This window comes from Macaca nemestrina, chromosome 9, assembly GCF_043159975.1.
Source record: "Macaca nemestrina isolate mMacNem1 chromosome 9, mMacNem.hap1, whole genome shotgun sequence".
Taxonomy (NCBI): domain Eukaryota; kingdom Metazoa; phylum Chordata; class Mammalia; order Primates; family Cercopithecidae; genus Macaca; species Macaca nemestrina.
Genome location: NC_092133.1, coordinates 47,163,570 through 47,189,767, shown reverse-complemented (window position 1 = coordinate 47,189,767; position 26,198 = coordinate 47,163,570). Strand labels below are relative to the sequence as shown.

General features: G+C 37.7%; 1 protein-coding gene across 2 annotated transcripts in view; it reads right to left on the bottom strand.

The window, feature by feature from the left end:
- The window catches only part of LOC105481070 (protein kinase cGMP-dependent 1), a 1,243,906-nt gene extending 1,224,564 nt beyond the window's left edge, over positions 1–19,342 (bottom strand). Inside the window, exon 1 of one of the 2 annotated variants that reach the window (XM_011740360.2) lies at positions 18,535–19,342. In XM_011740360.2, coding sequence (XP_011738662.1) covers positions 18,535–18,845 — 311 coding nt within the window. In that variant the 5' untranslated portion in view covers positions 18,846–19,342. Of the gene's footprint in view, positions 1–10,273; positions 10,420–18,534 lie in introns of those variants that run through there. The other variant, XM_011740371.2, reaches the window with a different exon arrangement.
- Between the last annotated feature and the right edge of the window lie 6,856 nt (positions 19,343–26,198).

Genomic DNA, 26,198 nt, shown 5'->3' with positions numbered 1-26,198 from the left:
GTACTAGCAAAGTGCAAGGAGAGACAGCTCCTAACTATAAATCTCTGCTCCATTATTATTTTGGGCACTAGGATAAACTGCTTCCAATAGTGTTCATGATACAGTCTGCCACATTCAGCTCTAAATTCCCATCCTATATTATTCCAGGGGTTCTCTACTTTTAAGGCACATCAGAATCACCTAGAGCGGTGGTTAAAATACAGATTGCTAGCCCTCGCCTGGAGTTTCTGATTCAAAGAGTTTGGAGAGATATCTCAGAATCTGCATTTCTAACAAGCTCCCAGGTGACACTGAAGCTGTTAGTCCAGGGCTCATGCTTTGAGAACCACATGGTCTCTATATATTTTAGGCTTTGCTCACCATTCTGGACTCTGCAAACAAACAAAACACATGGAAACGGTATCAGTCCGCACAACGATTTATAGTGTGTTTTGAAAATCCTGTTGCATCACATGCATTTTTATAAAATCCTCTAAATCCTTTATGCGTATACATATGTATACCTCTAATATTTTGAATTCCTAATTGCTTTGTACCTAGTTATTTATCCAAGCTGGTTCCCACCTACAAACATTGCTCACTTTTGTTCACTATTACTTATTTAAATATAAAAACCTGTCACTGAATCTTAAAATCTCCAACTTACTGTAAACACATGGAGCAGTTTATTGTCTATGAAATTCCTTTTATCAATATCCAGTGAATCCTCAAAGTAAGACTATTCTTTATTCTCTCACACTGAAACTTCATTTCTGGTACCTGCACAATAAGAAAACAAGCTAACAGTGCTACCTCATTTCACTGCTGAATAAGCAACAGATTTGGCAGCATCCCCAGTTGGCTCATAACCCAGAAGCCTTTGCACCAGGAAGGACTGATAGGCATCAGAGCAAAGGCTTCTGGGGAACACAGCCAGCCAGTTATCAAGCCAGGATCCTTAGTGAGACAAAGTGGAGTCAGCTTCAGCCACTTAAATCAGCTATGTCCCACTGGGGTTGGGACCACCGACATTAGAGACCATTTCATCTTCTTCATCTGCTTTCAGCCTCACTGGCACAAGAACCCATTAGAATTCTTCCTTCAAAATCGTTTCTATTCACAAGAGAGGTTTAATTGAAACCCTCCACTTTCTTCATGAACTCATCACCTCAGACACATCTAAAGAACTGAAAATTTCTCCCTTTCTCTCTAAGCCTGTAAAGTTATTTTGTATTACATTTTTCTCATGTATGCTTCTCCACTCCTTTATTTCATGAATCAAATCTCTTCTCTCTCTGCCTCACTCATTTCACAAACAGCTCCCTGATCAATTCTATATTCACCTCAGGGATCAGTGCTTATCTTTAACCTGTTGACTCTGTTCTTTTAATACTTCATGGCAGAATTTGCACAGGAAGTCAAAAAAGCAAGTTGGAAGGTAATTTCAAGGATATATCTTAGTGCTGAAGAAAACAGAAAGAACTGTAAAGCTGTAGAAAAGCATAAGCCATACAGTTTGCTTACCAGAGTACCTCAAGATTAATCATTCTTAGTAGAGGCACAGGCAGCATCAGGTTATCTCGGCAAATTACTTAACTTTTCTGAGCTTGCTTTACTTTTGCTGTCCCTAAAATGAAGCAATTACTCCCTATACTTCAGAACTTTTATGAAGATTGGAGGGAAAAGGTATATTAATCCTCAGTACAATGCCTGAACACCGTAAGTATTCTATAAATGGCAACCTGCTACTACTGCTGTTGTTACTGCTAATCAGGTCATTAATACACTAATATACCTGATCTAGGTACAAAACTAAATGCTTCAATCCTCCAAAAACAACAACAAGAACTAGGCCACGACTGTGCTTGTCTGACACTAATGAGATTTAGTGTCCAATACAACAACAAATGCCCTGGGTCCAAATACAACCTTAGCATTCTAAACTTCACTGAATAAGCTATAAATTGTGTCACAGTCATTCAAGTAAATTCATATTTGTAAAATAAAATGCTTATTTATACGAAAGGTATCGAAAAGGAAAATTTATAAATAAAGAAAGCAAATTAGTGGTTGCCAGGGCCTGGGGGTGGAGCAGGGACTGACTGCAATTGGGTTCTAGGAAATTTGGGAGGTAATTGAAATGTTCTAAAACTGGATTGTGGTGATGGCCATACAAGTCTATCAATGTAGTAAAAAACCTTGCATTTTACATGTATACAAGTAAATTTTATGGTATACAAATTATACTTCAATAAAGCTGTTAAAAATAATCTTTCTTGTATTACATGACACATCTCAAAATAAACTACTATTTTTATTTTTATTTTGAAGCATTCCATCATCAGCTCATCATCATGACTGTCAAGAATATGTCCAAGACCATTAATGTATTCCTCTACAGGCAAGCAGGGCTGTTATCATTGCTTTTACCCATAATCATATTGTTTTTGAAAAGACATCTTGAGATGTAGTATCAAGGTCATTAACAGAAAGCATTTATAAGCTAAGATTATGTTCGATGTATGATAGCTTCTTGGTCTGGACAGAAAACATTCAAGTTGGGAATGAATGGTTTTCAAATAGAAATCCATTACTAGTGAATGACTTCTATGCAAACATTTCAAGAAACAGAAAAGCTACTTTTCTTTAAATACTTTTGATGGATTGAAATCAAATCATTAAAGCAGTGGGTCTTTAAAACTTTCCTCCAGAGCAGCAATGCCATAGTCTACATATATAGTGGCTGCAAATGTTAAAATAAATGTTACGAACAACATTACTATAATTTCACATACATGTATCTGCACAGAATAACCACTAAATATTAATACTTCCTGTCTTTTAGAGCATAGACAGCTTTCCCTTGGGATAATACAATTATTTTCATGATTTTTTTAGCATTGTTTAAATACATAGTGCTCAGTACAAACTTCATCAATCCATTCTTAAATTTTTGGTAGGCCTATAACTGCTCATTAAATAAAATAAATAACATTATTATGGAACTTCACACTTGCCTATATTCAACCCTTCTTGCCCACAGTTATCCCACACAGAAATTGTGTAGGATCCTTTCTGTCACTCAATCTTCCTCTGAGTCATACTCAGTAAAGCCAAGCTGGGTTGTGCTGGGCTCTGCTCCAGGACCTTGTCATTACTGAACTTCTTTCCATCTCATGCTCTTCCATTTGGTTTAGATATGTACACAGCACTTTAACAACGGAAAATGGTTTAACAAAACTAATAAAAATTATGATAATAATGAGAACCTCAACAGCAACTGTTTATTGAGCCTCATACTATGTTTTGAGCACTGTGCTGAGGGATTCAAAAGCATTATCTCTAATCATGATATATGTTATAATACTCATTTATAGTAAGAACATGGAAGATTACACAGATTCAATATTACACACTTAGTTAGTAGTAAAGTAGCAATTAAAGTAGAACCCATTCTCTTATCCATTGAATATGCCATGTTCTGAGCTTACCTACTGCAATTTCCATAAATGCATTGTTGAATCACAGGACTCAGTGGGTTCTCAAGGTAATCTCATGAGTACATTAATGCTCCACAGAGTGTGAAGAATAGGTTGAACTAGGTCTGATGACCTACTGAGTTTACAGTACATTTAAGAACTATTAGAGGCCGGGCACGGTGGCTCAAGCCCTAGCACTTTGGGAGGCCGAGACGGGCGGATCACGAGGTCAGGAGATCGAGACCATCCTGGCTAACCCAGTGAAACCCCGTCTCTACTAAAAAATACAAAAAACTAGCCGGGCGAGGTGGCGGGCGCCTGTAGTCCCAGCTACTCGGGAGGCTGAGGCAGGAGAATGGCATCAACCCGGGAGGCGGAGCTTGCAGTGAGCCGAGATCGCGCCACTGCACTCCAGCCTGGGCCACAGAGTGAGACTCCGTCTCAAAAAAAAAAAAAAAAAAAAAAAAAAAAAAAAAAAAAAGAACTATTAGATTAAGGTTATATTACCTTACCTCTTTGATCATGAATTTTCTCATCTGTACAACAGTGATGATCTGTCTTCCATTATTTGTTCAGATATTGTAAGGCATAAATGAAATCATACATGTATGTATTTTTCTAGCCAATTAATATGTTGCAAAATCTATAATTGCATTGGTAAATAGGTCACCTGGAAAAATAACTTCAGATACTCACATAAGCATATGACTAGACGAGGTGAAAAGTTTTTTATAGCATTAGGTGTTCCCAGTTTCCATCCTGAAGAGCTAAAAGACAATATACAAGCAAATTCCACCTTTACTTTTTTCCTGGGTTTATTTTGATTAATGTTGAGGCAAGCACTTAGTTAAAAAGTATTTCCTTATGAGATTAATGGTCTCTACCAACTGATAATTTCAAATCTTTAAGAATTTTGGGAGAGTAAAAATTATATCTAAATTTGAAAGGATTTTCTTAGTGCGTGTTCTGGCTGTGTCTGCAAAATAAAATTAGTAAGAATCTGAAAAGATTCTCTTCTATTTCCACTAATCCCATGCTTGTATTTATTAGCAATCAGTCTATCTTATTTTTAAAATTAACCAATTTATGAGATTTTATGTTGCAGAGTTTGGAATTACAAATTTATTAGAGTTGGAGAACAAGTGTGCTTCCTTGGAAAGGCATTACAAATCACAGATTATTCAAACTAGAAGGAACTTTTCATGACTGTAACCCCAAGTTGAAAAACAGAAATGCCTTCAGAGGGCAGGCCAGTAACATAAACAAGGGGTATAGGCTAGATGAAGACAGTATGGAGTGACAGGGGCCATCATGACCATTTGAGCACAGGCAATCCACAAAGGCATCCCAAAGCATCCAAATGCAATACCAAACATGTTTGGAAATTCTACTGAGCTCAGTAACACAGGTTTCCAAAGTTTAAAACTGGAAATTAAAAACTGAAGTATCTAAGGGCCACAAACATGAAGTGGTTTTATCTTGTGCTTCACTTGACAGTATATACATATATATATATATATAGTAACTACAGTGTGCCATCCCATTTCTGGGCTCCAAGGATGTAACATGGAGCAACAGAGAAATTGACTTTGTTTTCATGTAACTTACCATTTTCTGGGGGAAGTATTTGTTAACCAACAACAGTCAAAATATAGAAATTCAAACTCTGATGGATATGGAAAAAATGTACACAGCACCACAAACCCAAACACTGAGAAGTGGAAGCACAATTCCAACCTAGGAATGCTGGGTCCAGTCCATGTTGGAAGAAACAAGAGAGTGTCTTTTTTAGCATATTACCTACAACCACTAATTTTCACATATTCAATGCTATGTGAGCGAGAAGAAGACACATATACTATAGTCCTACCCTACATTAGTTCCTTAATAAATATTTGGTAAATGATGAACAACAACAAAAAACCTCAAAACCAATCCATAGAAACTTGTATTAATTGCTAGAATAAAGAATCAGAAAGCATTTGACATACTTTCAACAATTTTCTATTAAAGACATTAATATTTAAGGGAAAACAGGGAAATAAGTCAGGAAGTAAACCATTGGAAAATTGAGGGAATGTTTCTTCAAAATGGAAATTTGATTCAAGAGGAACAAGCAGATGCTACTTAAAAATTTGAAACTAAAAACAAACAAAATACTCAAGTACAAGATGGGGAAAACTTTCTACGTATGAATCAGCTAGAAATGCTTTAGGTATATGTAGTTGTGTTTAATAAAAATTTGAATATAGAGGTTGGATACAGTGGATCATCCCTGTAATCCTAGAACTTTTGTAGGCCAAGGCTGGTGGATCATTTGAGCTCAGGGGTTCAAGACCAGCCTGAATAACACAGTAAGACCTCATCTCTACAAAAACTACAAAAATTAGCCAGATGTGGTGCCATGTACCTGTAATTCCAGCTATTTGGGAAGCTGAGGCAGGAGGATCACTTGAGCCTGGGAGGCGGAGGTTGCAGTGAACCAAGAGCGCACCACTGCACTCTACCCTGGGCACTAGAGTGAGACCATGTCTCAAAACAAAACAAAACAAAACAAAACAACAAATCAGAAGTGAATATAGTAGCAATACAGTATTATTGAAAGAACTATCATGATACTAAGGCACACATTCTCTAAAAGAGAATGTACCCATGACCATCATGAGTATGGGTATACAGTATATTAAAAATTACCAAAGAGTATCTATATAAACGAAACGAAACTGCACAAGAGACTTCTGCTAAAAATGAGTTCATGAAACAAACAGCTAAACAACACAGCGTACAGAGAGTGAGCATGAGCTCTGGACTTACATAACCCTGCATTGTAGCACTTCAGTCCATTGTCTTGTTTTGGCCAAGTTGTCTAATTTCTCTGTGCCTCATTTTCTCCATATGAAAAATTGGGATGATAATAGTAGCTACTTTATCAGATTGCTATGAGAATTAAATGAGATCACATACATGGTATATAATTAGACAAATATTTTAGTAGTTATCATTATAATCATCATCATCAATAATTGATCATTAAAGACAAGGCTAAAAAGTAACAATTACTATTTCCCTTTATCAAAGATTTCTTTGGAGAAGAAATTATTTCTAGGTCCAGAGGAAAAATGAAGGAAAAAAAAGTGAGCCTAGTATGAGCAAGAGAAGTTGTTAATATTATATTCTTCCTTTCATGATGATAAAGCAATGGATTAAACTACAAAAATAAGTGTTGAAATCTATTAACAGGAGTCAAGAAAGAGGGAAAAGCTGTCAGAGATGATTTAAAAACTCACTAGCAAGGGTTTGCTGAGATACTCTTTAATAACCTCTAAGACCATCTAGCAGAGAATCTCACTCTTGAAAAGACAAATAAATGTATACTTGAGCCATTTTCCATCCATCACCCTGACGGTAACCCTTAGGAATCCAGAAGATGGAGCACTGCTCTATTATGATAGATGACTTACATAGTACAGGACTTCAGTGGCAGCACCAAAAGATAAGACGAACCTTAGATGAGAAAGGGTCACTCAGGAAGAGTATCCTCCTCTTTGATGATCAGTGTTTTTGCTTTTACACTTCAGGGTAAAGGAGCTAGTAATCTGTCTGTTCAACTTGATTCACCTGTCTGCACAACAAAGTTGGTATATTCACCAAAATATTTCAATATTGGTTCTTCTGATCTCCATTTTCTAATAGTGTGAGTTGCTTAAAACTATCGTGATTATATAATGAATAGAATATGAATTTTAATGGATACTCTTCAAATATCAGAATTTTCGGAAACAAGTTATTATAATTATTTAAAAACACTCAAACACCCAAACACACATATACATAATGCTTTAAGTGCCTAAATTCTTTATTTCTGGAAGTTTTTTCTCTAATTATTGTTATTGGAAAGGACATGGGCTACACTCTTTTAGCTGTTATCTATCAGAAAGAAAATACTTTTATTAAGTTGAGCATTTCCCACGAAAAGCCAAACAGAAGGGAAAATAATTATGTTAATGCCTTAAGCAAACCAACAGAAAGGCAAAGGCTAGATAAATTCATGAAGTATGTAAAAGGTGTCAAGAAATTTAAAAAGATAATTCATTCATGGTGAGCTTATTTTATTTATTTGCCATTCCTTTCCATGAGGACAGTTTCAAAGTAACATCTATTTATTTTTATGCCATTCAGTGCTACATAAACAGGGAATCACTTAGTTCTCACTTAGTTCCTTTTTTTCCAATAAGAGAATATAGGTCTCCATACTAAGTAATGGTAAAACATCTGGAAAGCAGAATCAGGCAAGTTATAATTTTTCAAGTCACATTTTCCTTTTATGAAGAACAAAAAAATCTGAAGTAAAATTTTGAAGAAGAGAAAAATGACTTTTTCCTGACCAAGGCTAAAACTATTTTTAAAAATCATAGCATACTTTCTTTCACATTATTTCTAAAGCTTTTCAGATCTATAACAAGAAACACTGCTCATACAAGTGTATGATGGAGTTCACGTTACATTTTTATAAAGCTAGGTATTAAATGAATGACCACAAACTTTGAGCAGTTCTTTCATTTTGCACTGTACCATACACTATGGGGGAATAAGATTTTCCTCTAACATTCAGAACTGAAAAAAAGTTACATTAAGTACAATCCATTTGCTCAGAGAGGAACTCACTGAATTGATCTCCCAGCCAAACAAAAAACAAAAAAACAAAACAAAACAAAACAAAAACGCTACTCTTACTTTTCTAAGTGTCTTTGGGCATACTTTTCTAAGCTTTGATATCCTAAGTTCCAAAATAAAAGAGTAGCAATTACTGAGAATGAAGACCATGATTCACATAAAGTTCTGTACTCAACAGTGCATGCAGTGTATACTCTACGGTTCATTCCAAGGCATATTTTCTTATTTCTCTCTGCCCACTGACATAATGAGTTGTCAACACAGGCTTAGCAAAATGGTACCTGTCACTTTCAGATGTTTAATACTTCTCTGTGAAGGATATGGTGACACTCTTCTCTGACTCGCTTTAATATAAAATGTGTTACTTAGTCACCAGTGATTTAGGTAAGGTGGGTATTAGGAAGATGGAAGTGTGGAGCTGTGCTTCCTTTCACAGCATGTTTGCCAGCCACCTGCAAGCATAGTAGCTTATGACCAACCCACCCTATTTTCCATCTGTAGCAATAACTCCAGAGGAACAAAACTTAGATTTTGCATTTTTCTTTTTTGTCCTGACCATATTTTCTTCTTTCTTTTCAGTCCAGACTTAGAAGCATTGTCAAAACCATAATTTACTGATAAAACTGGACCATTAAGATGATGTACAGTATACCCAGAAGATATGTTTTTTCCTCACATTATCTCCTTATTCCTCGGCCAAGATCTGGTGAAAGCTTGATATGACCATAATACAATTGTTTCCGAAAATAGTCCAAGTATTTTGCTTAACTAGAGTGTATTTGTCATCACTGACATTCAATCCAATTAACCAAATTAAACTGACTGGCTGATATTATAATTACTTCATGTTCAAAGAAGTACAATGTTACTTAACAGTAGGTAGAGTCTAAAAGTGAGAAAATGAAACTAAATATTACAAGGTCAATAACATTAGATCTGTTTTGATGCATATTATAATCCCATAAAAATAATGTAAACTTATGTAAACTTACTTATGCTTTGGCTGGGCATAAAGCATAAGTGAATACCTTACATTATTTTCTCTCCACCTCTATGTAGAAGTGAATTAAATTACATCTATCTTAAAGCAAATCTGTTGAAGTTTAATTTACATTTATGATCTTTAGAAAGGCAAAAGTAATTAACATTATTTTATTTTTGATTCAGGTGAAAGTAGTATATTTTGGTAATAAATTGTCACTAATTTCTTCTTTCTATATGAACTCCCATCCTTTCATAGGCTGGAATAAAAGACTGCAAAGACACAGATATTTTCGCAGTGTCCTACCACCAACTTCGGCCTATCATTCTGCTTCTAACCGCTAACTCATAATAATTAAACACTTGCTTTTGGTCATGTTTTTCATTGTTTCTAATTCCTCTTATCCCTCCCCAATTACGTGCAATAACCAAACGCACTCCATGAAGCTGGATTCATAATGAAAGTGTTTACTTTACTTATGATTAACTTCCTTGCATAATTAATGTCACCAATCCTCTGGGCAGCCTTATTACATCTATTCTGTTTTAACATACTATCTGTCAGCTGAATACATTTTCATATTTTAGGGGTGGGGAAAAGACAGAAAAGCTCCTTGCTGACTCCGAATCTAAGATTATTTTTATCAAAAAGTATTTGCAATCATATTAGCTATTTTCATTGCTTATATAAAGTGCTATATTAGCTGATCCTCAACTGAGAAGATAATGATTAAATTACAAATGTAAATAGGCTCCTATCAGAAACCACTGGCAACACCTTGAGGAGTTTGTAACAAGGATCTAAGGGAACAGAGGGCAGGAAAGACACACAGAGCTGGCAATAGGGGCAGCAGTGAGATCTGACCACAGGGTTCAGGAATTCTCATTTCCCCTGGAAGTCTTCATGAGGGACACACCAAGATCTTTTATTGCAGGTGTCATCTCAGACCTCTCATCTGCCAGCAATGCCCAGATCTGTCCACTTAAACCAAGCCACCTGGAAAGGGGGCTGAAAGGTTGATGTGCTAGTTCTGCTTTCTCTGAAGTCTCCTCAGAAAGTACTCCTCAGCCTGAGCTCATGCTGTTTGCCTTAAAAGGATAAAATATCTGTAGGAAAAAAAAAAAAAAAAACTGTAGCTGGCTGCAGAGACATCACATACCAGAAGGAGAGACGCTACAAGCCCAGGATTGCTCTTCCACGAGGCGCTCTTCATTGTTTCACCTTCAACTTAGCATTGGATAGCAGGAGCTGGGACGCAAAGAAATTATCTGGCTACAGAGGCAGCTGCCCTCAGCGAGAATTAAAAAACAAACAGACAAAAAAAAAAAAAAAAACTTGGGACGAAGGCTGATCCTAGTGTGTGTCACTTTTGAACACTGGCCAGGAACCCTGGCTGGCAGGAAAGGGGAAACATACTTACGCATTGAACAGAGCTGCTGCCACTTTTGTGTGCCCCAGGTCCTTAACAGGTAACCCCAGAGATTAAAGTGACACTGACAGATTCAGACGCAAGGGGGATTGCAGAGCTGAAGCTGCCTGGCTCCACTGCAAGCCAGGGATTTGGGTTGCTCAAAAAGAAAGGAGAAAGGTGCTTTCCCAAAGAACAGGAATTCAAGTAGTCTGTAACAATCAACATTGAATGGGTCATAGCAGAGGTTCTCAACCCTGGCTGAATATTATAATCACTTTGGGAGTGCAGATAACATACCTATACCTCAGGTCTACCCCAGAACAATTAAATCATAGTCTCTGGAGGTGGTGCCCAGCAAAGATATGTTTTAAAGTTCCCTAGGTGATTGTAACATACAGCTATGTTTGAGAACCAATGGGCTAGGTAGGGAAATGATCACTTGTTTAGGAGAATAAACAAGAAGGCATCAACTAAACTGTCTACATGTATAATTTGGCAAAAAATCCAGCTATGCTTTTGCAGGCCCCTAGTGCTTAGAGGTTTTAGCCAATAGAGACATTCAACTCTTTAGATGAACATTTTATCCTGGTCTTTTGTTTAATATCACACACAAACATACACACACCATACAAACACACACACACACACACACACACACACACAGGCACACCCCTTGTCATCTTCCTATCAGAGTGGTTCTCAAATTTTGCTGCACTTTAAAGTACCTGGAGACTCATTAAAAATTACTGATATGTAGCTTGCAACTCCCAGACATTCTGATTTTAATTGGTTTGTGGTACAATCTAGGAATTGGATTTTTATGTTCCCCAGGTGATTCTAATGTGCAGGAAAGTTTGGGAACTGCCATCCTACATTATTTCTTCCACTATTCCCAGTGTCATTCTGCTTCCTGTTTAACTATTGGTGAACAGATATGCCCCAGAGAACAATCTATATGTTATTCATAAAGTTTTCCTGCAACTACCTAATCCCCATGGCCCTTTGGACAGTAAGAGAGCCTAGCAGTCAAGGAGAAAAGCTCTGGAGCTCAAATGCAGGATCAACCTTGTGTGACTGTGGGCAAGTTGCTTCACTTCTTCGCGCCCCAGAGTTCTTTTTATCATGCTGTGAAATGGGGATAATCCGGAATCTTCCTCACAGGGTTGTGTGCATCCTAAAAAATAGATGATCAGGCTGGGTGCGGTGGCTTACATATGTATTCCCAGCACTTTCTTTGGAGGCCCAGATGCTGGAGAATCATTTGAGGCCAGAAGTTCAAGACCAGGCTGTGCAACCGAGACCCTGTCTCCATAGAAAATTTTAAAAATTATCCAGGTGTGGTGTTATGTGCCTATAATCTTAGCTACTCTGGAGGCTGAGGTGAGAGGATCACTTGAGCCCAGGAGTTTGAAGCTGCAGTGAGCTACTGTTGTGTCACTGCACTCCAGCCTAGGCAGTAAGACAAAGAACCTGTCTCAATCAATCAATCAATGAATAATTCAGTCAATGAAAGAGGCAATCTATATAAAGCACAACAGCAGTGCCTGGCACAGAGTTAATGCTCCATAAATGTTACCCAATCTGATGATGATAAGTAGTGTGATTCTTGACCCTTTTTATCCAGAAACAGGAGGCACTGAGTTGTTGCCCTTATTCTTGTCCTCTGCACTGTGGGCTGCACAAATACCACCAAGTCCTCACTGATGTCAGATTAAGGAGTATTTCAAAGGGACAATACAATGCATTCAAAACAAGCACTGGTCTAAAGGGAAACTATCTTCAGTATAGCTCCCTAAGAAGACAAGCCTTCGATATACTCCAATTTGCATGTCTCTTCTCTATGGCAGTCTTCATCCATAAAGTACTGTCTTACTTGCAAGTTCTTTTCCAGTCTTGTCACCTGTTTACCTGCACACAAAGTCTATCAGTATTTTCCAGATTCCTTGCAAATATGGCATAGCTTTACCAATACCCATCTCGTTTTGCCCTTTCTTGTCCCCTCAATATGCATTTCTTCTTCTCACTCTACTCTCCAGCTTTTTTCATTGCTTATAAAATTCACGCTTAAAATACAGGCAGCCTCCAGAAGCTGGAAAAAAACAAGGTATGGAGTCTCCTCTAGAGCCCCCAGCAGGAATGCTTATTGAATTTTATAAGCAATAAAAAAAGCTGGAGAGTAGTATGCTTATAAAATTCATTCAGAAATAAGAAACTTTTGAGAGTGTACTATTAGTTCCATCTTGTGTTAAACATCTGTTTTGTGTAGCTGAAGTGTTGTGCTATTGTTTATATTTACATGACAGTTTTGGAGGGAGAACATTCCTCTGCTCTTACGAACAAAATTATACTTACAGAGTTCAAACAGGTTGCACGCACTGAACTTCTCAGCAAATAAATGTTAAGGAGATGCTGAGGAACACAATCGTTACAGAAGATGGTGAGAGGGAAGCAAAACCGGTGTCAGAACAGAGTGCGAGGAAGCAGAGAAGGGCTGTCGGGGAAGGGGTGGCAAACAGTACCAGCTCAACAATTCAGATTAGGATTCAAAATGCCAAGGATGTGATTGCATAATAAGCTGTTGAGCATACTGGTAAATGCTGCTCTCAGCATGTGCTTATTTATCACATTGTCTTGCGTTCTCTGAGTTTGAAAGGTTCAAGTTAGAGGATCTGGAATGCTAGCAACAGACCCAGTCTCTTGGGATGGGCAGCAACACCTATGGTAGAGATGGCAGAAAGAGCAGCATCCTGGAGTTCGAATATGGTTGCTAGGATACCATGGAGACCCTCCACTGCTAGGCAGACAGAAAAAAAAAAAATGTGTCCATATGCCTTATAACCTGCAAACAGCAACAATAGAAACATCATCTGTGTTCTTCTACCATTTCCCATTAGGAATCCAAAGAACAAGTATCGGGAGCTTGGAAATGTGGCCCGGTAGAGCAAGGAAGCTGGTCATTTATATTCTCAGGCAGTTTCTAGAGCCATTCTATTTAAGGGCTTACCAGTATCTTCATTATAAGATCCATTTTGGGGACATGCAACTTGACTGTGCTTCAAAATGCCCTAATAGGGTTTTAGCCCCCTGGTCTCATACATTTTTATAAATGCTTCCAGGACTTCAATTCTACTGCATAAACTATAATGTCAAATTAACAAACAACCTTAAATTGGAAACTCTATTAGAATAACATTAGGTTGGAATTTAACTCCTCTACAAAAACAAGAAAGATGACTTTCAAAAAAACAACTTCAGGTTCAATTCTCATGATGTTCAGTTTGCCTAGGTATGTGAGGAATCTGCAGTGCTAGTATGTGGCATGAAATTCGATTATTTTCAATGGGAACATTTGGAAGTGAGTGGAAAAAGGAACTTGGAACTGATTTCTTTAAGACTTCTAATCATCTGCTGTTTGCTTAAATTAACTACTCTTACCTAGTTGGTATAGTTATGACTATCAACAGGACTGTGATGGTGGGGGTTAGAAAGCTGAACTGATATTCTGGCATTCAGAACTGTATTAGTGGGTAACTATTAGTCCTTGGTGTAAAACATACACACACACGCACACACAGACACACACACACACACACACAAATGAGCCTTAGCTATTCTAAAACCCAGAAGAATGCCCTCTCACCTACTTTATCAAATCATAGAAACTGAGATTCTCCTTCTCACTGGCCTAAACTTGCTTTTCCACAGTTCCCACTACAGTACTTTAGCACAGCCACCAGTTGCTGCCAATTCCCAGAGAGGCCCTGCTTTCTTTTTCTGTCCTGTCACTTTGCTAATGGCTTGTAATATGTTTCCCCAATCCCTATCTCTATCCCTCCCTCTTTCCTCTCATTTCCACTCACCTAAATCACAGCTATTTAACCCTTCTACTTCCACATGAGTCTCTGACACCATAAAACTAAACAGGCTTGATTGTATTTTGCCAACTGTCTTAGTTATCTCCCCTGTGACTTCCCTTACTCTATCCACTTTCTAGAATATTTACTTGTGCAGTATTGTTAACCCCTTGTTCACTCCTGGATGGTAGGACCTATGTAGCTCTTACCTCTAATGCCTTACAATATTTTGCACATCACAGGCAATCCCATAGAAGTATTGAACTGAGGTGCAGAGCACTTTTGGAATTAAATTTCTACCTTTCAAGACATAGTATGTTTTTATATTATGCCATCTATGATTACACTAGAATTCTAGAATTCTCTCAACTTCCAACAGAATGTAATATAGAGTTTTTAGGAACATTTTGTTTTTCTTGAGATATATTAGTATAAAGTCTAAAAGATCAAATAATCTCTTAAAATTAATGCCTCCCTAAAAATAAAAATAAATATTTTTATCCTCAACTCCTCCAAAGTACTTCAGGTGTGGTGGCTCACACCTGTAATCTCAGCACTTTGGGAGGAGCAGGTGGGCTGATAACCTGAGTTCAGGAGTTCAAGACCAGCCTGGCCAAAATGGTGAAACCCCATCTCTACTAAAAAACAAACAAACAAACAAAATACAAAATTAGCCAGGCATGGTGGCATGTGCCTGTAATCCCAGCCACTCAGGAGGCTGAGGTGGGAGAGCTGCTTGAACCCGGGAGGTGGAGGTTGCAGTGAGCCGAGATTGTGCCACTGCACTCCAGCCTGGGTGACAGAGCAAGACTCCGTATCAACAACAACAACAAAGAAAAAAAAAGGAAACAAAATAGAACATGTCACAATTCTCTGAAATTCAGCAACAGCTTACAAAAATACAAAGAAACTAACAACTTTTAGGAACTCAAGTCTATATAATCCAACTGAAATAACTGAAACCCTGTGACATTCAAATGGAAAGGATTTGGGAATATTTTCAAAAGATAAGGGGTTTAGATCAAAATTTCAGGGACTGAATGTTCCAACATGATATAGAATCAATTTCAGGAATGAAATTTCATGAAATAAAATTACTTAAGTCCATAAGAACTATTCTATATAGGCAATCAACAAGCTATCTGATCTCATATAATGAATGCTTAGGTTTTTTTTTTTTCATTTTAAGGGTTTATTTGCACAATTTATTTCCAAATATAGTTTAGTAGTTTTACATTCTCAAGGAGTTATTTGGTAGCAGTGGAATATAGATTCCAATTTGCTACATCAGTTCTTTGCTTCACATAAGTACTGTATACAGATTGTGAAAGAGATCAATAAAAACACTCCTCCTACCTCATAGTTATAGCAGGAGTGTCCTGTCTGTGTGCTGGAATCTGACAGAACCTTCCCTCCAATTCCCACATTACAGGAAAAATTCCAAACCAAAAATGTTAAGATGATTCAAGTTATTAAGTTAATTTATATTTTATACTATTTTTAAACAACCAAATTTACCAAGAAAACAGAACTAAAGAAAAAAAATTATAATCCTCAGAAGGCAACCTCAGTAAGCAAAAACTAAACAGATATATTTGCATATATGAGATAAATGAACAGAACATTAGTGGGGCAGTTACCTACATCTAAAAAAAAAAAAACAGAATCAAAAACTAGCATGAATGTGAGCTGGAAATTAATGTGTCTACTTAGATACTTTCATTTTAACTTGAACTCACAATAATCTATATGTGTGTTTAAGAAAGATGGCTACGTTTAAGATGTAGTAAAGATGAAATATAAAGACACAAACACTTGTTGCCAGTAAGTCTGTGTAATCAAATTATTCATAGTGAAATACACTGAAATGCAAACAAGTCTTCTTTGGTTTGGCAGGTTTTCTTAACTCTTTGTGGAGCTACCTTGTACAACCATTCAAATAACATAAGATTTATTCATTTTGAATACAATGTACTTCTATTTTCCCTAAGAAAGGTACACTTTCTACTACTCAAGCCAATTTTTTTCTAGTTTTCTTTATGTAAGTGTGAAAAAAGAACAGATGTTTTTCCAAAATTATTTAAGCTTGGAAGGCATTCTGTCATTTTCCTCAATAAAATACTTCAGAGTCACCCAAAGCATCATGGCAATATCTTAAGAGCTGAGTCCTTTAAAATAAAAGTTATTAGTAAGAAATCAGTGTCAGGACACACAGCATTGTTTGATAGATAAAATTTGTAATATAATGGGATGCTGTAAATCATTTGCCACACCAGCTTTATTTTCCACTCTGGACCTTTTCTGTTTGTTAGTTTTTCAATCTAGTTATTCTACAAGCCATGTACAAAGAGGCTTTTAAACTTATCACATTGTATAGCTCATTCCCTACTGCCTAGAATCTTGTAAATCTCTGATGGAATGTTTAACTGGAGTTATCAGCTGGCTTGAACATGCTTCACTATGAAACCTATTAAAATGGTCTTTTTGTAAAAGCAGAGTTTGCTCTGTGTCACTCAAAAGTCCTGCAGATACGAAAATGAGATCCTATGGAATGTTTAAAGATGCAGAGAGCTGTCTTTGAGTTATTTTTTCATTATGCAAAACTTGGCCCAGGAGAGATGGTCCTGTACCTCGTTAGCTAAAACAGTCAGGCATGTCAGGACTGCAAATTAATTTACCAGAGAAAGCTGAAGTTTATTCAGATCACTCAGGGTTCTAAGGCAGACCTAAGTCTGCTGAACTATTAGGGCAATTTGGTGAGGTCGGAATCTCAGAAATGTTTATCCTTATTGTCTCTTTCCACCTCCCTCGCAGAATACAAACTCCTCCCTAAACTAAGCCTGCATGAACAGCAAATGTTCCATGGGAATCAACATGTATAGGTATAACTCTAAGTTTTCAAAAGTAATAATTGGTACACACTGTGATTCCCCCCAAGAAATATCCAATAAATACAAGTAGAGATAATCGAGTATTTACTTTCTCCTTATATTAACTTGTTGTGTTTATGAAGTGGAGGGTTTCGATGGACCTTGTATTATTATGTAACACGTGCCATCCAGCCAATGTGATGTCGTTAGTAGTAGAGTAAGCAGTAACATCCTTGGTTTTATCAATTATGTTATTATCTATTAATTTAAAATGCCGTTCTTTTGGGCGCTCTCCCACATTCTCTGTTAACCTCATGTTCCTGTAGCTTTACTCTCTATACTAACTCTGAGTTGAGTGTTGTATAACAAGTTTCATTAAATTTTTTCCATCCAAGTTATGAAGCCCACTAACATCAGAATTGCACAGTTCTCTCAAAGGCTAGAACAATGCCACAGTGGTTGCATTAGAAGCCAAGAGTAAGGCAAACAATGGGTCCCCGTTTTAAGCAAGATAAGTGTGCTTATCTGTATCTAACCCTGGAAACAAGCAACCACGTCTTGGGAGATGGAGATGCTCCATTAGTAACATTATGCACGTTCCTTAAGGAAAACAAGCAATCTTCTGCCTCATATGTTATGAAAAAATATTTCTTCAAAATCAACAGACTAGTCTTCCATTTATGGATTGTAAATGTCATCCAATTCAGGAAATCAAAAATTCTTCCTTTTTCTATGTGTATTTGCTTATGTTTCACACTTTGATGATGACAAGAACGTCAGGTTTGAAGGGTACCAGCGTGAAGCGCCAGCAGGTAGAGAAATCCGGGAGAGCCACAAAAGCATAGAAAGTATGGGTGATATCAGACGCATTTCATTTCAAGTCTGATGAGCCTGCATTTAGGATTTTCCAGCTGGGCTGGTTTGCCAGGGTTTTTGGGAGACAGGGGGGCTTTTTATTTCTTCTCTCACACTCACACACACGGTCGGACACACACCTGGGACGCATTCAAACTCTACGTACACTAGGTGGCTTATACGAATGTACATGTATATTTAAAAATAATACCTTGACATCTGACAAAGACACGAAGGCAACGTATGTGCAGTGAGTCTGGCTCTGAGAAACGTGCACAGCCCCGCAAGAAGTGCCCGTTAAAATGAAACATTTCTGAGGATGAGGACAGACATGGCAAGCGGGAGGGGCGGGGGCCGACAGACAATACAGAGACCCGAAGCTCCCCACCGCCAGGGCGCCACATGGACCCGGCGCGTCACCCCTGCTTACTGTGGGCTCTTGGGGTAGAAGGGCAGGGTCACATGGCTGAGATCCTGGATGTCGAAGGCGGTGGGCTCGGCGGAGATCGCCTGCCGCTTGGTGCGCGGCTCGCCCTGCAAGGTGCTCGCGCTCTGCTTCTGCGCCTGCTGGGTGGCTGGTCGGATCACCGAGCGGTACTTGTCCAGCTCGTTCTGCAGCTTCTGGATCAGTTCGTCCTTCTGATCCAACTCCAGCTCCAGCTCGTCGATGAGAGCATCCCGCTGCCTCAGCTCCTCGATCTTCTCCTGGAGCGCGTACTGTAAATCCCGCAAGGTGCCCATGCTCCTCCGGGCTGCCGGGGGCTCCTTCCTGCCGCTGCTCCGCGTAGTGGGGCTTCCTCCCCTCTCCGATCAACTTTCCCCAAAGTCGCCGCTGCCTCCCGAGTGCCAAAGCTTCCTACTTGAGACCAAAGCCAGCCCTGGCTTCTGAGCATGCCCAGTCCGCCGGCTTCAGCCACCCAGAGTTTCAGTGCAGATTCCACTTCTCTGGGCTGGCTGTGAGGCTCAGAGTGGGGAGAGCAAACCAGCAGGTCCAACCCGGGATTAAACCTGAGACGCGGTGGGCGCCGCAGCACCGGGTAGAAGAGCCGGGAGGCGCGGTGGCGGGGGAGCGGGAGGAGGGGACGTGAATGGGGGCTCCGAGGCAGCGGCTGGGCTCTCAGGGTCCCTCGCGCCGGGCGCCCAAGGAAGCTTGCGGGGCTTGCGGGCAGCCTGATAAGCCTCCGAGGCGCGCCGGGGGTGTGCGGGCGGAGCGAGGAGGGAGCTCTACTTCGGGGGTGGGGAGGTGGGAGGGAGGGGACAGGGAGGACCCCGGGCAAACTCCGGAGGCCTCAGCTGACTCCAGAGCCGACCAGCCTGGAGAATGTTGGGCTACGATCCTAGCGACGTACGAGGCATAGGGGACTCTGTATCATCAAAGCTCTGAGTTCTGGAGGTATTTTGACGGCCGGCCTCACTAAGGAAAGCTCCCGAGCGGTGTGGCCGAGCTGTCGCTTCTCCCACACCACCTTTCCCACCCGGAGCGCCTCACACAGGTGGCTAATGCTTGCGAAGAAACTTGCCTTTCAGGAGCTGCGAGCGAGTCGGCGCCCGCGAGGAATTTCCCCTTTCAGCCTACTACCTTTGGGAAAGCGTTGTGGGGTAGGGGGTGGGGGTTCTGATTTTATCCCCTCGAGGCGTTGCTACTCTTTACCTGCTCCAGATAGTTACTCTCCTTTCTGCCCCTTCCAAACTCTGATCAGGGAACTCTTTTAAGGCAAAGGCCAAAAACGGATTTGGGCCCTAGCAGGCCATTCAGCTTCCCCATGAGCCCTCCGCCTTGAGCTGGTGCCTGGGAATAGTTCTCTGATGGACCTTGCTTCTTCCATTGGCTAAATTTGGCGGGGAGAGGGTGGGGGTTAAAAATCATTCCCGAGCTCCAAAAAGTTCATCTTGAAACTGAACCATACCTTTAAAAATATTACTTTCCTCACAATCAAGCTGTTAGGAATGTGTATTTCCACTTGAATGGCCAGGAAGACATCCTGACACAAACTTTGAAGAAGAGGGAAAATCGTGAAGGAGCCAGGGAGACTACGCGGGCTGCAGTGAATTGTACACTATACTGCAGTCACCCCCACCTCTACGCACTCCCATCCCCATCCCTGCCCACTCAATATTCCCCAAAATGATCACAATTAGGTAACTTCCTTTCTATCCAAGTGTTACTCTCCCATCATGGGAACACATGTATAGAATCTTTAAATATCTGCCTAATACGTACCTAAATTCCTAATATTTGCTTAAGACATTAACAACTCATCCAATTTTATAGCATCTTTATTGGCAGACTTTTGATTACTATTCTTGTACACTCAATATTATAATCCTCAATGCTCTATGTGGTCATTCCTTAACACTAAAACAAAGTGGATAGAAAATAAAATTGAATTGCAATGCAATTCTAAAGTTAACAAAGAATAGTATCAAAATAACTTGCACACGGTTGCTTTTGAATACACAATTTTTTGTATTTAAGCTAGAGACAGAGGAAGGGAGGAAAAGAGGGAAGGAGGTCAAGGTATGTTAACAAGCTTGTTCATTTAAAGTGTGGTTGTTTGTAATTACAGGACTAAATGACAAAATATATGCAGTCCTAAATATTCTTTTATGTAGATGATTATCTAATAGTTCTCTTAATGCAGATTACACAAGACACTTCATTTTTCTGCTTTCCAACACAGACTTTCAGAAGTGCATTTATTTCTAAATGTGATATATAAAATGGATCATTCTCAAAACATTTTCTTTTGCAATGAAGAAATGAACTTACAAATATTGAAAATAATAATAGCTCTGAATTATTGTTGTTTTAATTAAAAGTAAACCAAGCAGAAGTACTGTGACTTTGTATAACTCACTGTATTCTAAAAAAATTTCCATGAAAATTTCCTTCTTCTGGGCAAAAGGCCAAATTCTTATTTAACCTGTGGGAATTCTTTATTTCCATGGGAAAATGTTTGATACAAAATGACTTTTTCCTATAGATCTATTATTGAGGTTCCTGAAGCCATGAGTTTATGTCTAAAAATATATCAGATACAATGTATACAGGACATAATTAGACAACTGCTAAATTGGGTTCAGAATTCCAGGATTTTCTCTTCCTTTTTTTCCTTTTTTAGTTTTTCTTTTCTTTTCTTTTTTCTGTGACAGAGTTTTGCTCTTGTCACCCAGGCTGAAGTGCAGTGGCACAATCTCAGCTCACTGCAACCTCCACCTCCTGGATTCAAGTGATTCTCCTGCCTCAGCCTCCAGAGTAGCTGGGACTACAGGCACCTGCCACCATGCCGGCTAGTTTTTGTATTTTCAGTAGATACGGGGTGTTACCATGTTGGCCAGGATATTCTCGATCTCTTATCTCATGATCTGCCCGCGTTGGCCTCCCAAAATGCTGGGATTGCAGACATGAGCCACTGTGCCCAGCCATCTCTTTAATTTTTAAAGTGAAAACAAATATTTTAAGTAAGTTTTTCATTGACGCTTTAGAGTTTATTTAGGGTTTAAATGGGGTCGCTTAATGTTTTTGAGCAGCACAAAATAGACAAGCTTCTTTCTCATTTGTATAAAGTCTGTCTACATGTACAAAGGAAAATAAAAACTAAAACACTTGCCCAAAAATAAAAAATAAGACTTCAACCAAAAATGTGTAGGCATTTTGGAAAAAAAAGTGAGGTTTTTTTACACTAAAATATGTAAATATTTTTTCACTATTTTAGCTGGCATATCTACATGCAATTATAGGATGTATACACATTACATTTTCATTTTCAATGTACATCTCATGATATAAAATCTGTTTCAGGATGAATCTGATATTGACAGTCAGGAATCTGTTATAACAAACACAAAGAGAGTAAACAGCTGAAAAGACATGACTTTTACAATTGACTTTAAAAGGTGTTCAAGGAATAGAATCTAGTTATGCCAGGCTGTGTTATTTTTTAAAATTTATTTTCCCTTAAATGCTTTATAATTTCATATGCAAAATCCAGGATTCTGGCCTTTTCTCTTTCATTTTTAAAGTAAAAATAAATATTTTAGGTATGTTTCTCAATGATGTTTTTGGCCAGCTGTTTAGATCTTGAGCGATCAGATTTCCATCTCAACCTTTTGAGTGTTTCCAATATTTTCTTAAACATCTTCTGCGTTGTACTTAGTAAATGCTGGAAATAAACCTTATGTGAAAAATCAAAGTCCTGCAATTAAGTCTTAACAGACAAATTATCTTTACTATGTGTCATATAGTAAACTTAACTGGCTAAATTACAAGATCAAAGATCAGGCACAAGTCTACTTTCTGCTAATTAGGAAGTGTCAACCTCAAATTCCTTCAGGGATAGAGTAGAGGAGAATGGCTTGATCTGAGCCCTGCCCCACTGCCTATCTGAGATGAAGCTTTGACATTAGATGCTGACAGTTAGAACAATGGAATTTTGAAGGAACTGAATTCATACTCTAGAATTCCATAATCAACTCACAACCTGCTTTTCAGCAGTCTTTCTTTTTCATAACTTTAATAAAAGCAAAGTTCTACTGGTAGCCAGACCAAACTGAGGCCTGCTAAACTCTAATATGCTCTTCACTCTTGCACCCAACCCTCATAATTGAGAATAAAAACTGACATGTCTTCCTTAATGGACCCTCAGAATCATTTAATGAGCTATTCCAATAAAGTATCTTTATTATAATACTGGCTATTCAAAAGTAAATCTGTAGAATTTATCATCCTTCACTAAAAACATTATTAGCCCAAAAGAACTATGCTAATTTTATCCACTTGTCCATTCCACTGACACTGTATTTCCTGGAAGAATCTTAAGTTTTGAAATTTTCTTCTGCCATGTCATGTGTGTATCTTGAATGGGAAAAAATAAACAAACAAAAATATAGCTGAGCCTTTTAGGTGATAGAAGCTACCTCTTGCAGAAGATTGCTAAAAGTAACAAGTCCTCCTAAGAATCTAGATTTTAAAGCTACTATTACTGGCAGACATAATGGTTTGTTCTAAGTTGCTAATCATAATCAAGATCACAAAAAATAACTAACTGCCTTGACTTCTTATATGTATTGTTCATATAACCCTATAAGTTGAATATTATTAATATTCTATTAACATTAGAGAAAATGAAGGCACAGAATCATTCACTTAATCAATGGCAAAGTCTGGCTTCATATCCAGACTAGGTGATGTAGAGCTGAAGTCCCTACCCCTCATTACTTTCTGTAGAACTTATAAGTGTTGCTACTGTCCTATTCTGTATCCAGAGAGAGAAGAGTGTCCTTAACATCAACTTGCTTGACTCAGGGGTCAGGGAGGTGAAGAGGACAAATTTTAAAAATCCTGAAAGATCAGCAGCAAGGTTTTCAAAAAGTTCCTTTTCCCAAAACTGTCTTTATTTCAACAAGATTACATTCTTGTTCAGGGTACAGTAACTTGAACCCATTTGCCAGAGATTGTACTAATCCTAAAATTGCTTGAAATTGTCCTGTCTTTAAAACTAAAAGTTCTAAGTATCTTCCAGTCTCAGGCAAACCAAGAGAGTTGGTCACCCTATTTAATTCAAAATATCTGAGCCTCTCTAGTTTATAAGTATTTTCAAATTTTGCTTTCCACATTACTGATAGAAAAGTAAAACCAAGGAAGATCTATAATGATAATACCTATTATTTTAGGCACATTACAAACCCACTTATACATTACTTTGTGTGAATATGTTTTAGGAAAGCAATCATCCTATTGCAATGAATAATAATGCACAACCGGAATTGTCTTTGGACTATAAAGGGGGATGAGTCAGACAATAGAATTTTAATTATACTTTGATAAATTAGACAATAATTCAAGGATCCCTTTTTGCTTTATTGTTTTAACAGAAGCTGGAACTTACATTGATTCCCTACTAAGTACAGTGACTCAAGTACCAGCTATTTTATTAATTCCTGTAGAACTAGTTTTATAATTGTGTTTAGTGGATAGATTTGGCCATAAGGAATATATATTTACATGGATATAACTACAAATCGAAATAGTTTGGCTGTTTTCAAGGTATAGTATTTCAAATGGTAAGTTCTGCATGGAAAAGAAAAAAAAATAAACCATTAATGATGAAAAACTTACTGCAGAGACTTGGAAAGTAATAGAGCACTGTACCATAATTGCTAATGTACTTAGCATTTAATACCGAATTAGTGTCACGCTTAATATTAGGTGAAATGAATTTTTATAGTCCCCTTCTTAAGATGATGGGAAGTTATTATTGGGCCTCAGGCTAAACTAATTCTCATGAAAACTCATGAACTGTCTAACAAAATGAACATTTATTTGTACTCTTTAGTCAGCTGCTCATTTCCAATAATCAAAAGAAAAGAAATCAAGAAGAAAAATATTAGGCTTTTTGTATTTTGAAATAAGAGTAAAATTTTTAAATGCATAAAATAGAATCTAAAATGCTTTATTCACAAGACACCATTTTACTGCATCTGAAGCTTAATGTATATGTACATGAAGCTTAATGTATATGTACATGCAACATATCTACCTGTATTATAAATAAGTTAGAGTTGCTCAGTTCCATTTCAGTGATTCTTCTGGTATATTAAATGTGCATCTTTTACTAAGGTAAATCATCAATATTTTCCACAAAATTTTCTAAAGTACTTTCAAAAGTAATTTTGATTCTGAAAACAGATTTGATATCATGGGGCTTATAGAATAGCTCTATAGTCTGTGACTTTTCTTTTTTGCTCTTATTTTTATTTTAACTAGTATTTAACAGTTGATATAACTTGGCCATTTTCTTCTTACAGGTTTTGTAACCAAAATTTAAAGTAAAGAAAACCTAAATTTTGTTAGCAAACTCTTTAAAAATAGTAAAGTAAGAAAATACTAAAGATGTAAGAACGACAATAAAATAGAAATTTGGGTGAATTGAATTTTTTTTTATTAGTAGGTAAAATGACTGCATTGGGCAAGAGAAAGATGTCAGGAAATTTGTTTATATTGTGAGAATGTCAGTGATTCAAGGGAGAGGGGGCTTTGCAGGCAAAAAGACTCAGTAGGGAAATACATGGAGATCTCCACTCTCATTAATATAATAGGCATGGAAGTATCACCTAACTTCAAACTAAGGAATCTTCAAATTGTGACTTTTCTATAATCATCATGAGATGGAAATCCAGACATCCACTTTTCTAACGACAGGCAAATGAAGCAGTAGGCTAGTAAAGCAAATGGATATCATTCCAGGGCCAAGATATTGCCAAGTATTATTCTTGAAACAAGGATAGGCGCTCCAGGCTGGGGCCCAGGAGATGCATACATTCACTATGTATTTGTAACTAACTATAACATTATCATTCGCCTCGCCTAATGTAGGTTTTTAGAAAAGATTCAGTAATTCCTTTATGGTCTAGGCTGGATTTTTAAAAATTCATTTTTCAAAGCACAGGCATTTAATCTGGTAGGTAAAGAATACTTTGAATATTAGTGGTCCAGATTTAAACTTAAAAGACAAATGTGCAAACACCTATATAATGAAGAAGTTACCCAAAACAGCAATATCTAAAGTATCATATAGTTTCAATGCACCACATAAATAAATGTACAATAGGAACTTTCACACTTTTTTGATATTAGTGCAAAACACAATTACACATCTAGAATCTAGTGTCTAGAGTTACTGTATTACATACAAATTTTTTTGCTCAAAGAGTTAATGTAGAGAGTCATTATGGAAAATTCATCTAATTTTTCCCTAAAATATAATACAGCCAAAATTCTAATCATCCAGCTTCTTTAGAAAAGCATCTATGTTGACTACAACTTTTAAGTGGAAAAAATGACAGGGAAATCTTCACAATGTTTATTTGTGGAATATTAAAAGCAATTGCTGCTGTTAGGAACATGGAGAACTTAGTGAAAATTGCTTACTTTCATTTTCCAGTTTCCACTGGTCAGACCCTCCATCAGAAAACTGCAAATAATATTCTCTCACCGGTCACAGAACTAAAACTTACCTAAGATAACAGTGTTTCCACGTTTGCTCTATTTTTTAGTTTACTTTATGTCACTCTCAAGGGTACACACAAATAACA